Below are 15,032 nucleotides of genomic sequence, written 5' to 3' on the forward strand. Positions count from 1 at the left end.
ATAGAAAAAAAACTTCCTCTGAATTCAAACCTCAGCTAAATACCTGAACTGTAAATGTAAAAGTCTTTGGCTGAGGCAGATTTCACACTGAGTTTCACCTCTTACCTTGGTGGAGCGAGCCGCATAGGAGGTCTTGGGGTCAAAATGGTAGCGGGCGTCACTGCGCCCCGCAATCCTGAGGTCCACCTGCAGGCTGAGGTCCTGTGGAGGGGGTTTCTGGACCAGGTAGTCTGACAGGGCCTGGAGCACCACCATGGTGGACTAGGGGGGGCAATCGTTTGGCTTCAAAACACTTGGATTATGCTGTTCGGAGTAATTTTATGGTCATTTTTGCCCTTTTTGGAATTCTAAAGAAGCAGTCACCATTCACTCCTGGTGTCTTTATGATTGCATTGTTTTCCTCCCGCAATGCAAGCAGAAGCACTGTACGGACGATCTGTCTCATCTCGACTCAGATTGCTCTTTTTTTACTTATGGTTTTTACTCTAAAATATTATATTAGTATATTAAAAGAAAAAGCTCGAAAATAGCTCATAAATCAAGTCAAGAATACAACTTCTGTTTGAGCTACCAGATTGAAGATGGACTGGATGCAGAAAATGTTGATTTTTGAAATTTTTGAATTTTTCTTTTAAATGTTGATCTGTCACTCCGCAGCAAACAGAACAGTTGTCCACAAGGGGGCGATGTGTTGAGGCTCCGTCAAAATGGACTTCTGCTATACCATGATGTAACGTAATAGTCAATTGTGGATGAGGCTTAAGGCATTACGCACTACTCCAAGCTTAGAGTGCAATGAACATCAATGAACTTGAAAAGACTAGATTAGTTGTCTGAGCTGCAGCTTCCAGCTCGGCTACCCGACGCCCCCTGCTGGTACCTGAGTGGAACCGAAGCCTCCTCCTCTCCTCCGCTGGCTGTTCAGCCATTTGAAAGGTGCTGCAGCCTCTTGCAGCCGCCCGCTCTTCACCAGGGCCAGCAGGGCGTAGCCTGTCGCCTCCAGGGTGAACAGGGGGTTTTCTCTGTCAGGCCACTGGCTACCAGCTGGAGGAGGGGAAGAGACAGAGAGATAGAGAGAGAGAGAGAGAGAGAGAGAGAGATAGAGAGAGAGAGTGGGAGATCCTGTGTAATTTAAAGAGTAGAGCAAGGCACTGCCAGGGTTAGGAGAGAATTCTACATGCAACACGAATAGGCTGAGTTGTGATGTAGCTGCCGGCCAACATGACTGACAACAACCTTGTCTGAGGTTGACTATAATAAAGTATTCAAAATACATTTTATGTGATCCATCTACAAAATTTGTCATTTAATATAACTAGCATGTGCCTGTTGCCTCTCCTAGCTCGGTCTCGGCCACAAAGCCGTCAAAAGAAACAAAACAATACATATTATGATTCATCGTCTTCAAGTTTGTTTGTATTTCTGACCAAACAGCACATGAACATGCAAGTTGTGTGTCTAACTTCATAACTCAGAGAAAAGTACATCCGACATGCGTATGAATGTAGCATTAGTTATATAAACATTTCTTGGAGGCAGAGCTGCTCTGAAGGCAGAAATAATCTCACTGGTTGAGTAAAACCTCAATCCTGTCCTTGGTTGACAAAATGCAAACTTTTTACAAGTTGTATCCTCTTTATTAGTGAAAAGATGCAGAGTAAACAGGATACCTGGAGATGAAGCTCTGAGTAAGGCAGGTATCGGGTCGAACTGTGGATCTTTCCCCAGCAGAGCCAGAGCGTAGGAGGAGATGGCCACAGTGTACGGCCTCCTCAGCGGCCTCAACAGCGCCGCCTTCAGGTAGCTGGCGGCCTTACGGGTGGCAGCCTGCAGAGAACACATGGTATACTTATTCCTAATGTTATTACTACTATTACAATTACTGTTACTACTGTTAGTATTGCTACAATTACTACTACAATGACTATCTATCATTTATTTATTTATTTGTTTACTTTTTGGTTTGCCCAGGAGATGACATGTCATTTACGATTTAATACAAACCCATTATCACTTGTTGTTTTTCTTGCTTTTTTCCATACTTTTTATCCAACTCTAACTGTGGTATACTGAACAAAAATATAAACGCAACACTCGCGGTTACACGTGGTCTGCGGTTGTGAGGCCGGTTGTTGGAAACAACATTGGAGATGGCTTATGGTGTGAAATGAACATAAAATTAACAGGCAACAGCTCTAGTAGACGTTCCTGCAGTCAGCATGCCAATTGCACGCTCCCTCAAAACTTACAACATCTGTGGCATTGTGTTGTGTGATTAAAAACTGCACATTTTAGAGTGGCCTTTTATTGTGACCAGCCCAAGGCACACCTGTACAATAATCATGCTGTTTAATCAGCATCTTGATATGCCACACCTGTCAGGTGGATGGATTATCTTGGCAAAGGAGAAGTGCTCACTAAGACGGATTTAAACAAATTTATGAACAAAATTTGAGAGAAATAAGCCTTTTGTGTGCATAGAAAAAGTCTTAGATCTTTTATTTCAACTCAAGAAAAATGGGAGCAAAAACAAAAGTGTTGTGTTTATATTTTTGTTCAGTGTACTTTTACATCACCATCTCTTTGTGTTTTATTGTATGTAAAGCACTTTTTAAACCTTGTTTTTAGAAAAGTGCCATACAAATAGTTATTATTAAATAAAGTTATTATTGCTACTACTACCCCTATTACTACTGCTGATAAAAATATAATAATGATTGATTATGTTACAAAGTGCTTTACAGACAATAAAACAATAGTCAATAAAAGCCAATAAAATAAGTAATAAAACTACTAGACATTAATTAACTAGACATTGGTTAACAAGGTTCAAGAATGACTCTGGGGCAGCTGTTCAAAACTATCAAAAGTGTTAAATTAACTCTGATGGGTGTAGAGTGATAGAAACAATGGCATAGTGTGATTTTTACACTAAATTAACACTGGTGATTTTTCTGTGTGTGTTACCTCCACATCAGTGTCTCCAGTACAGCGGATCCCTGCCTCTTTGGCCTCAGCCAGCGCTATGAGGACGAAGGCTGTCAGAGTTGTCTCAGGCTCGTTGCCATGGAGACCGCCCTGGAGACAGGAAAAGGTTTTCACCTATATTATTTTGAAAACTTATAGGAAATTGTTACATATCATCAATTTACGATATTCACTTTTTTGTTGTTCTTCTTTCCCTCAAACTGCCATCTACGTAGATCAGTTAGTTATTTACTATGTTTCCCAGAATGCCTTTGGACGACCCACAGAGGGTGAGAACTTGTTCCATTCAGCTGTGGATTATACATGTGCTGTAGGTGCAGTGAGAGATAGCGATAGCTGAGCAGGTTTTTCAAGTCGAGAAAAAGTCCCATACTCAAAACACAACATGTTTTGTTGCTGCATTGCATTCTGGTCTATTGAGGCTATTGTGGGTGGAGAAATTGGTCTCTCTGCCTCTTAATGGATTTCTCCATTAATGTGTCTGTATGCACTATATATATGTGTGTGTGTGTGTGTGTGTGTGTGTGTGTGTGTGTGTGTGTGTGTGTGTGTGTGTGTGTATGTGTGTGTGTGCATGTGTGTCTCACAATCATGGTCGTGCTGTAGACCGGGTTGTCCTCTCTGAAGTTCCCAGAATGCTTCTGTTTGTTCTTCAGCAGGTAGAGCAGAGCGTCGCACACTTGCTGCTCGTCGACGCCCACAATAGAATGAGCCATGGAGAAAACCTTCACCACATAGGCTGTGATCCTGAGATTTCATTTCAATTTGATTAGCCTATATTTATTCACCTTTAAAACACATTATGTGATTTTAAAAACACATTATGTGACTTTAAAAACACATATTTTCATGTTTACACGGTTAGGTAGCAACAAAATGCTTATATCAGAGTTACATATTGAATAAACTGTATTCTGTTAGGTTACATAAAAGAATAATGTATTCTGATTACATATACTTCCCTTTAAATAGTGTTCTACATCTTTCTAAAATGTGGCTGGCAAATAAAATTTGTGTTTTTGTGCAAACCTGAAATACATTTTCTGACCATCATAATTTTTCACTTTTTCTTATCTTTACCTTTATACTTCAATTATGACAAAGTACTCAGAATACGTTACTGAGTTTGGTTAATCCCTTGGATTATGTTATTAATTACAATTTTGATTAACTAGAAACTACGTAATCCATTTGTAAAGTTACCTACCTAACTTCATAAGAATGTGTGTAGAAAAAAATCCTTATTGTGAACCCAGTTCTTATACATGAACATCCGAGGAGCACATAATAAAGGAATATTTGTTGTTATATTCGTCATCTATTGACAGTGACATTTCTTTGAACATTGCTCTGACTATTAGTTGCTTGCAATTTGGCGACCTAGGAAATGTAATGTAAACATAAACATTGGTATAAATAAATCATCAAGTATATCATGATATAGTCAGATATTTACATTGTGCTCCTCAAGTTGTAAAGATGACTAGTCATGTTCAGCATATTATATTAAAAATTGGCTAAAATGTGTAAACATTAAAGATGAATGTGGGTAAAGCAAGAAAGACAGCAGAGAAGCAGAACAGAGGAAGAATTGAACTAGAAGACAATATGGAGAGCAAATCTCCACCACTGCTGAACATTTCTTCAACTCCGTTGAGTGATGTCTGTGGGTGGTGTTGCACCCACAGACATCACTCCTATCACTTACATTTACATCCATAGGATTTGGAATGATGATTCGAGATGATTCAACCTATATCCAGTTCATGAAAGCTTTTCTGTTGTCTGTTCTGAACACTCCATGTCTGGTAGCTTTGTCCTGGGAAAAATCCTCTACTGCAGAGGAAGTGAAGTGTTTTACGTTTGCGGTTTGTTTGGAACAAACAGAAGAAGAACTGGGTAGTTGGCATGATCAACGATAGGAACTTGAGTTTTACCACATCAAGGGCGTCCGTGAAATACCTGAAATGTAATGTAATGACTGTACCATGTACTAGTGCCTTGGTTGCTGTAGGGGGGGTAGGAGCCGTCACTCTTACGGTACGCCAGCTGGTTTTCATAACCTGGAAATACACAGCAACATGGAGCAATGTCAAGACGGGATGTGAAGAGTCAGACTTCCACACTTATATCGTGTTTTATGGCTTCTGTATGTTTTCTTGTCTGCTGATCTAAAACAAGCTCATTCCAGACTCTATTGCCATTACAATCATCCATCCACCATACATCCGGCCTTTGATCCATCAATCCATCCATTCATATACTACATATATCACCCAATCCATCCATCTATACGTCCATCATTCACTTTTATTCATTCATCCATTCTCTCTTTTATCCACCCATCCGCCCACCCACCCATCCATCCATCCATCTATCTATCCATTCCCTCCTTCTCCCCCTTGCCTCTCCTGATGTATCGGAGGGCCTCTGCCTTGCGCTGCACCCCTACACTCTGCCAGTCATTGGCTCGGTCCAGGTAGAGCGTGGCGATGAGCGGCAGTGTGATGCTGGCCAGGTTCTGCTCCACACAGCCGCCGGGCATCTGGATCAGAGAGGCCAGAGAGTCCTCACTGATGGAGTTCTCTATACTGTCTGCCAAAACGTTACCTGGGGGAAGAGAAGAGGAGAAGAGAAGAGAAGAGAAGAGAAGAGAAGAGAAGAGAAGATGTCCATTTCTAATCCGTGGCTGAACCTTCCCACCATTCTGCCGTGACTGACCTCTGATATTGATGATTGTTACTGGCTGGGAGTTCGGCACAACAGATCCCAGCTCCACCTTGGAAAAACGAACCGTCTGCATCCCTGCAGCAGGTGGAAACAGAGAATTTTTAAATTTTGATTTGTCACTTGCTGTGTCCTTACGCAATACCAGAATTACATTTTGGCAATAGGGTGAATCTACTGGGTCTCAATCATAGACTGTAAAAACAGATGGACGTAGTGAGTGTGACGTCACCTAGGTTTCTGAAGGGCCGTTTTGAAGCCAAAAGATTGGGTTTACGAGTGCCGCCATGTTGACATTTTTTTTATTCTGGTACTTACCCAACCTCTCCATCTGGCAAAAAAGCCGCAGCAGAACTGGGATTTATTCAGTGTAGCCTAAAGCTGCAGTCTTATAGATCATATCATTTAATTAGGCTATTGATTGATTGATTTGTCATATTTTCTGTATTTTTGCATATATTATTTAAATTGCATATGTTTGGGGATGCTGTGATTTTTATTTTGCAATAATTTGTGTTATAGTTCAAAATAAAGAGAAAATAATCAATGAAGTACCATTAATTTGTCAAGTATTTAATTTCCTGGGTTAGCCAAAAACAGGCATTACCATACGGTTATTTTATATATAAACCATTTCGTAATTGAATTTCCAGACAAACTACTATATCGTGATATATACCGTTACCGTGATATAAAATTACATATCCCGTGATAGAAGATTTTGGCCATATCGCCCATCCCTACTTGCTGCCACTTCCTTATTGGCTCCAAAATTCACCCGTGGTTTTGGCTGCTTGGTCTCAATGTGGATGACAGCGTTAACTAAATACCTAAAACATAAACATAACAGGAAAACATTGGAAATCATGCATCACTACAATCTCCTTACCGCCTTCTGCAGACGGGTTCAACACCAAACTCCGAACTTCAGTCTTCTGCACTCCTTCCATCTGTTTGGTTTTAGAAAATAGGTTTGCTTACTGAAAACCAAACTACCAAAGAGCTATGATAGAAGCTGATCTTATTTCAACCTAAATAAGTCTGTGTTATCTTTTAAATTGCTTCTTAATTAATTTTTATCTTTAACCCTGTTCTTCCCACGGCATTACAAGGCAAATTCAAGTCATCTGTCACTTCATGAGATGGTCTCTAGAGGGCGTCTTTGACTGCAAGATGCAGTGTTTCCCATACAGAGGCACAAAATCAAAAGTTGGTCAATGTATAGAAATTGATCTGAATTGATCTCTAATGCGCCTGAGAATCCACACTCTGCTCTAAACTTGCCTGTGTTAGGAACAGGATTTGTAAACAGTAACTTGATAACGTCTTCTGCTGCCCTACAAACTTTAAGGTAACGTTCTTACCTTGTGGTTTTTAAGTAACGTTAGTGGAATTTGATAATTTAACCAATAACCGTGTGGCAATGCATCAATACATACAATTGAATTGAATTGAACACACGCGCTGCGGGTCTGTACAAGATCTGTGCTTGTTAATTTCCAATTGATGACGATTTTAACCATTCGTAGTGATCTCTACTTTATTGTTATATTCTTGTCTGCAAAGCACTAACTTTGTTTGATAAGGACCATACAAAAAAAGTTTAATATTGTTACATTCAAGGAAGCCAACAAACCTTTTGTCTGTACTTCACCATGTCTAGTAAATTCCAAAATACTCAATTCAGCTTCACTATTTTACCAGCTGATTAGTTTTTTAGAACAGTATAGGACCTTCAAATGATGGCTGGTATATTACCATTATATTCCCTTTACAAGTGACTCACCACAACCCGCAGTAGCTTCTGGATGCGGTCTCCTCCTGTCATGTCCCTGCCCACCACCATCACCTCCACAGGGAGTTTCCCCACCACCAACGGTACAATGGTATAAGGCACCACCAAAGAAGAGCCGGCCGGCAGCGTCACTTCCTGCATGTGTTTCTCATTGAAGGCGACACTGCACATACCCTCTGTCTTCATCAGTACCACCCTCACCTGGGCAGAAACCAGCCACAATACAGTCGACGATAACACAAATGTAAGCCCAGCAATGCTCATAGTTTATTTCATGCATTTAATTTTATTGTATAAGTTTTGTGAAAAGAGATTATTGCCAGCAAAGATTGTGTTTGAACTATATAATTTTGAATTTGTCATGCTCATAGAGCCATTGAATTGAAACGTTTTTTTAATAAATGAATTTTAAAGAGAAAAGGAACTTTTGCACACCGGGGATTATATTTATTTTTCAATAAATTAGTTTTAAAATAAAATGTAATGCGTAAGGCACAATTTCAAATTGAATGCCAGGACAGCATTTTTGAGCTCGTCTTCTTACTCGCAGGTCGTCTTGGCCGTAGTTGTGCAGCACAGCTTTAATCTCAACCTGTTCGTTCCTCGCAACTGAATACGGCAGCTTCAGGTCCACAAAGAAATGTTTCCATGCTTTGACGTTGTAAGGCTCAGCAACACATAAACCTATGGGTATTCAGAAGCAAATTAGTGAGTGTTTTTGTGTGTGTGTGTGTGTGTGTGTGTGTATGAGTGTGTGTACTTATTTTGCTATCCTTGTGATCACCAGGACCTCACAATGATAGCAACCTGACCTTTTGACTTTTGGAATGAGGACATTTTTGCAAAGTGAGGACATTTTGGCCAGTCCTTGCTTCTTCAAGGGGCTATTGGGACTTTTTAGGACTTTATTAGGGTTTTCTGTGCTTCCACACTGCGAGCAACACAATCAACAAATCACTGGAAGTCTGCTCACTTCCTAGAGAGCTTAGCAACCAGGGAAACTTGGCCGATATGTGAATGGTCAACAAGCTTGATGCCATGGCTGAACTTTTCACCGTCATTGACTGTCAACAGGCAATCTTTTTTGTGCTTCCTTGTTTCCCTGCTGGTGTGATTTAGTTTCATAACAATAGTTCCACCTGACCAGTGCAAAATGGAGGGGCAGTTGACAGCTACAGCCATTCAAAGATTCCCAGTTCTCCATTTGAAAGACTACAGAAATAAATGTCTATAAAACGATGCTTGAAGAACAGTTGCATCCATCATTGGGTCGATGATGTAAAGCTCTGAAGTAAAGGTTGAATAAAAAAATAATAATAATGCTGCCTAATTAGCGCTTACTACATAGTTAGTTACTGTAAGTTAGCTCATAAAAATTCTGTAACATTATGAAAGGCAATGAAAAATAAGTGAAAATTATATGATTTAGTACATAGCTTGTTTTTTTTGGTCAAAACCTTTGTAGCTACAAAGAGAAAACTATATAGATGCTGTTGGAGCAGCTCACATAGTCGGTCAGAATAGGGCGACTCACCAACTAAATTGCTCACAGTGTGTACAAGCAGTTAGAGTTAAAATTAGAATTAGGATTAGGTTAGATACGGTTTAAGGTTAGGCATGTGGTGGTGAGGGTTAATGTTAGGGAATAAATCTAGTAATGGAAGGTCCTCACAAGTACAACAACAATAATAGTAATAATAATAACAATAATAATAATAATAATACTAATAAACTTTATTTATAGTGCACCTTTCATACAAATGATGCAGTTCAAAGTGCTTTACAATAAAAAATAAAAATAAAATGCTTAATATTAAAAGTAAAACAGACAAATTAAAACAAGGATTAGCAGTAAATAAATCAGCAAATGGTAAAAGGGACAGTAAAAACATAAACTGGTAAGAACGATATAATATGTAAGAAATAATACATTTAAAAAAAATAGAATGACTTTAATTAAAAGCCAAGTTAAATAAATAGGTTTTTAGCTGTCATTTAAAAATGTTCACTGAGCTCGAATCTCTTATGGCTTTAGGTATAAGAGAAAAAAAAAAAAGCTGCGCCTGTTTTTCTTACGTGTTCTTACATGAAGGATTACAAAACGCAGAGAGTCTGCAATGTAGGCCGGTCCCAAACCATTAAGAGCTTTGTAGACCATATTAAAACCTTCTAAAAAATACTGGGAGCCAATGTAATAGTAATAGAAACGTATGTGTGTGTGTGTGTGTGTGTGTGTGTGTGTGTGTGTGTGTGTGCGTGCAGGGGTTTATGTGCTATGTGCAAATGAGAGACACTGACATTTTGAAAGATTGATGGTAAAGCAAAAGAAAATGTGGACATATAGAGATTTAGACATCTAAATCTATTATTTAAAATCTATATTACATCCTACCTGTATCAGGTGATGCGCTGATGGCCATCACACCCCACTCTGTGATGCTGTCAGGTAAGATGGAGTCTACAGTCACAGACGATAAGCTGTTGATCAGATTCATGTTAGCAATTAATCACTTGCAAGGAGGTCAAAGGTCAGAGCCACAGCTCTGTGACAAAATGTAATAAATGATCTTGTATTACTACAATAATACATAAGTCGATGGTAAATAAAATACGTAATAGCTAAGATAAAATGGTAACCCTAAAAGTTTTTTTTCATCCACATGAGAGGAGCAGACTGAACGTTACTAACTTAAAATCCCACTGAAACGGACGTTAGAGCGTCTTTAGCTTCTGTCCTGTGACGTATTTCCCAGTGAAACAGAATATTTGAGCAGTGTACAGTTACAAGAGGGATTTAAATCAAATCCTTTGCATTTGATTGGACCGCTAAACAGTGGGCGGGGCTTAGAGTTTAGCGCGATACAGAGCTACAGAGAGAAACGGAGCTACAGAGGACTGTTGGCTCCACACACACCTCCCTCACCTGTTGTTAGATCAGAAGGAGGACAAGGGAGAGATGAATGAATTAGACCTCAGCGACATTGTTTTGGGAATGAAAACAAAGTTTTTGCCCACTGATATCCAAACACACATCTCTTCCTCTCTCTCTCCATATTGCTCTGTCAGCCACGACCCAGAAACAGTGAAGTGTGGTTTTATATGACCGGTGTGGCTAGCTAGAGGTTGAAGAATGATTGATGGGTGGATGTCATGATGTTATTGGTTGAAATTGGTTGGCTCATGCTTATGTAAGCACACAGCATATTTTGTTTTACAGGAAGAAAACATGATTGGATTTTGATATAAGAATACAAAGAAAGCGATTTTTTGTATTTTTTTTGGCATATATTGTTAAATAGGTGCACAATATGACCGGGGATGTGATCTAAAAGGGTTAAAAATGCATTTTTCATTTCATCTCGACTTTAACGTTACAGCTAATGTCCAGGAAAAAACACTGGCTGCCAAACAGACAAGAGGGAGCTGGCTGCAGACAAGATGGCGGACACGGAGTCAGACATCTTGGACCTCCGTAAGAGGCACCGCGGCAGTTGACAGGAAATCACATGACCTCAGCAGCGGAAGTTGGTCTTCTTCGTGTCGTTTTTGCGTGAAGCCCTCTTGTGGCAGGAAAGGCAGGAGGACTTAACAGCGGTAAGATACAGATTCTATTAAGAATCTTTTAAAAAGTCTGTTGGCTTTTCTAAGGTTTTAATGTTGTCTATCAAACTTGAATATATCGAAGAGTCCAGCGAGTGTAGGTATACTGATATGGAGAAAATACATTTGAAAATGCCAAGTGGCTCCAAGCATTTGACACAATTTTGGTCACAATTGTTGCAGGTCCTGTAAGCACTTTTTAAAATATTTGTGGAAATGAATCCTGACATTGTCAGGCTCTGTTGCCTTTAATGAGTTTAAAATTGATACCGTACTGTCGAGTACAAACTATTTGAATCACATTACATTGGTTCGCTAATGCGTTAGCTGCTCCGATGCTCAGTCTGGCTAATGCCTAGAGCTTGCAGTGTAGCACGCAGTTAGCCTGACTATGACAACTAATCATCTGTAGTGTAGCTTAATCGCTGTCCGGGAAACCAGCTTTTAAAATCTGTACTAATTCTTCGTAAAATCTGTACTAATTCTTCTCCATTTAAAATATTGCATAAAGCCTTTAAGAGAGTCAGTTGACTTGTAAAATATATTTCTATTGAAAAATCTTGTATATTTTTTTAAATCCGTGTGCTAAATTGCACATTTTAAGAACCAAATACCGATTACACACAAGGTGACCTTCATGGGGGAAACAAAGTCACGAAGAAGACCAACTTCAGCTGCTGAGGTCATGTGATTTCCTGTCAACTGCGCAGGTGCCTCCAAGACATCTTGGACCACAGGTGCGGTCCAAGATGTCTGCCTCCGTGTCCACCATCTTGTCTGCAGCCAGGTTCTCTTGGATTAGACCACAAAATGACAGTAACCTACTCATTAGGAGTGTTAGCTAACAAGAGGTAGGACAGAGTCACTTATTATGAACGAAGCTACAGGTAGCTGCTGGTCGTGGCAGATATCCATCAGTCTGGTCCACAGACAGGTGATCGTTACATCCACTCGCATTATTCCCCAGTTACTGATGTTAACAACTTGCAAAAATTAATAAAAAGCTTTACTACAAGGCTCAGATAACTGATCCCTTTTCATTTCAACAAATTAACTAATTAGTTGACTAGATAGCCGCACTTGTTACTTCATTCTATTTTTGCCTTCCTGTTTACCTTCACCACTAAAGCAAAGATAGATAAGTGTCCGATAGGTGTAAAGGACATCCACAGACACACACTTAAGACAGTCCTATGATTTCATATTGCTGTAAAGAAGTGACCAAGTCTGTGTTGTTGAGGAAAACAAATCATATTGGATTTATTTTCAGTGCTGGTGTGTTTGTTCCTTGCACTCTCCTGTAGACTACTTGGAGGAATGCCACTGGAGAAAATGGAATGTTGTGGAATGTTTAAAGCCATTTTTCTCACTTTTTATTTTTATACACCTAACAGATTAAAAAGCTCAAAATCAAAATATCACAAATTAAACATGTCAAATTTTCACCATGTGAAGGGTTTTTGCAGGCCACCACACTTATAGTATATCACTAAAATGCAGAGGGAAGTACAGAAAACGTATTATACTAGGGTGCAAAAGCCAAGAGGAGGCCCGGCTTGCACTAGGTCTACCTAGTCTTGTTTTGTTCATAAACTATAGTCCGTTATTCCAAAGTTTCAGCAGGCAACTTGTAAAATATTAGCTTGATTGTAAACAATGACAGCAGCTTTTTGGGTTGCCTGATGTCACTGCACAACGCAAACAGTGACATAACACACACCCACATCCAACAATGTTTGTTTAATTGGCTGTGAGTCAAGCACACTACAGACAGTTGCTGATTGGATTTTGGTGAAACATATTTTCTACTTATTGCCCAACTACAATTCTGCGTCATTCTTGGAGGACGACATGTTTACTGTTTACTTGTTAGTGTAGTGATGAATCATGGCCACTGCAAACAGCCGCTCCCTAATGACACACTTCCACACTATGCTGTTATCTGACGGAAACCACAAACCTGCTTTTTTTCTCATTGTCACCCATTTATGTTTGAAATTATACTTTTTTTTTTTTTTTTTTTTTACAGTGCCAAGGGGCCATGAAACTCTCTCAACACATAAACGACCACGTAAACTTTGAAAAATTAGTTGAAATATGAAAAGGAAAAACACCAAAATGACTTTCATGGTTTTTCCATAACAGCAGCAACAACAACATTTTTAAGCTTCAATGTGTGGGTACTAGACCTCAAACATGTTAATGAATAGATGGCATTTTTTCAATTACTAATAAGAGTGCTAGGCTTCATAATATTAGCTTCTCTTTCCTCTTGCCTTTTTCACTGGGCTTCAGTCTTATGGAACAAGAAAAGCTGTGGTTCTTTGGCTCCACCCATTAGTTTGCATAATTAAAACTCCAATCTACCACTCACCCGTCTGTGCTGTCGGCTGTGCTGGGCAGGCTCACATCCCTCCACAGCCAAGACTCATAGAACTTGGCGCGCAGATACACCTGAGTCTCATCCAGGTACTCCCCCTCTTCCTCCTCCTCTGCCACAAACTCTTCTTCTTCCATTTTCTTCTTCATCAATCTGTTTCCCCTTGTATTTTGTGTTGGTCGTGGTCGAGCTGCAGAGTAGGGTGAGACACAAGAGAAAAAGTTAATACTCTGTTAGCACAAAATACATTTTCCCCTACAGGATGGCCACTGGTGGGTTCATAATTTGTCCTGGATAAAGTAAAGAAAAAAAAAAAGGTTGAAGGTAACTTGACTGAAAAAATGATAACATCTCCACAGACTGAATCTTCTATATTTCAGAAATACTGAATGATGAACTTCTGGTTATCTGCCTTCCAAAATGGATATAAGAATATATAACATTTTGGAAATTAACTCTTCCTTTATTTACCATGGGGACGCCAAGAGCGGGGCATAAGTGATGTGGACCGGGGCATAAGTGATGAGAACATTTCATCGTACACGACATAATCAGCATCATAATCGGCATCATAAGCGGCGGTTGTCAGCGGCGGCGGGGTGGTGGGGCGCCTGGTCTCGAGCTCCTGGCCCCGGTAGTGGGCGCAGCAGTGGCGGAAAGCCTGGATGCACTCCCAGCCCTCGGTGATGTAGAGGGAGCGTCGGGTGCAGGAGTACGGCATGGGGATCTCCCTCAGGCCGTGCTTACAGCACCGACGCTGCAGCTTCTCCTTGTAGTGACTCTCTGGAGATGGGGGGGGCAGGAGGTTAAGGTAATGGACTCAAGGAAGGATGAAAGGCGGAGAAAGATGGAGGGCAGGAAGAGAGCGTTTTGGTGGGATGATGGGTGCATGGAGAAAACGTAGGATGACATAAAATAAGTATAAGCCAATCACCTACTGCCGTTTCTTTATGTCAGATTAGGGCAAACAGACATGATTACATTGAGTTAAGGAGCCACAAAGCAACAGGAACTCATTCGTTTTCAATAGGAAGCCGATCAACATGAAGTTACAAACGACAGCAAGTAAAATGTAGCAGCGAGTCGGGCAAGCGCTGCTTCAAAGTTTTTCCCCACTCTGAAGACGCAGTGAAGCACAAACAAATCAAGGTAGCGTAGGGTAGTTATATTTACGCTATTATTTCCTTGATGAAGTAGAAGAACGAGTACTTGCCAAATTAAATAAAAGTGAGACAAATGCAAAGCTATGACAGCATAGCCAGCATGTTGGCGACAATGTAGCTCAGTGCGGCAGGCCGTTCTGTAGCTTTTATGGCTCATAATCTGAATGTATCATGACACTACGCCTACTGATCCACTATCTTAAAAAGCAGCCGTTGTCAAGAGTGCTCCCACCTATTTTGAAACACACAAACCCTCAGCGATGAGCGGACACTCACCCAGCTGGGTTCGATGCTGTAACTGCTCAGCAGAGCGCCTCCTTCTGGCACTGCCTGGACACTGCAGAGCTGAGGAGAGGAGGAGAGGAGAGGAGAGGAGAGG

The 15,032-nt window shown here is 40.3% G+C and overlaps 1 protein-coding gene across 1 annotated transcript in view; it reads right to left on the reverse strand.

The window, feature by feature from the left end:
* LOC139651111 (venom factor-like) overlaps positions 1-15,032 on the reverse strand; it is a 42,283-nt gene that overhangs the window by 9,818 nt on the left and 17,433 nt on the right. The window contains exons 18-32 of the mRNA XM_071527956.1: positions 14,930-14,998; positions 13,962-14,273; positions 13,485-13,680; positions 9,903-9,988; positions 8,055-8,194; positions 7,502-7,711; positions 6,598-6,665; positions 5,710-5,795; positions 5,395-5,598; positions 4,976-5,051; positions 3,576-3,735; positions 2,968-3,078; positions 1,671-1,827; positions 881-1,044; positions 106-261 (exon numbers count right to left, since the gene is read on the reverse strand). Coding sequence (XP_071384057.1) covers positions 106-261; positions 881-1,044; positions 1,671-1,827; positions 2,968-3,078; positions 3,576-3,735; positions 4,976-5,051; positions 5,395-5,598; positions 5,710-5,795; positions 6,598-6,665; positions 7,502-7,711; positions 8,055-8,194; positions 9,903-9,988; positions 13,485-13,680; positions 13,962-14,273; positions 14,930-14,998 — 2,195 coding nt within the window. The remainder of the gene's footprint in view (positions 1-105; positions 262-880; positions 1,045-1,670; positions 1,828-2,967; positions 3,079-3,575; positions 3,736-4,975; positions 5,052-5,394; positions 5,599-5,709; positions 5,796-6,597; positions 6,666-7,501; positions 7,712-8,054; positions 8,195-9,902; positions 9,989-13,484; positions 13,681-13,961; positions 14,274-14,929; positions 14,999-15,032) is intronic.

This window comes from Centroberyx affinis, unplaced genomic scaffold, assembly GCF_046629955.1.
Source record: "Centroberyx affinis isolate AG114_WGS23_722 - 3 ecotype Tasmania unplaced genomic scaffold, CSIRO-AGI_Caff_v1 ptg001596l_1, whole genome shotgun sequence".
Lineage (NCBI taxonomy): Eukaryota > Metazoa > Chordata > Actinopteri > Beryciformes > Berycidae > Centroberyx > Centroberyx affinis.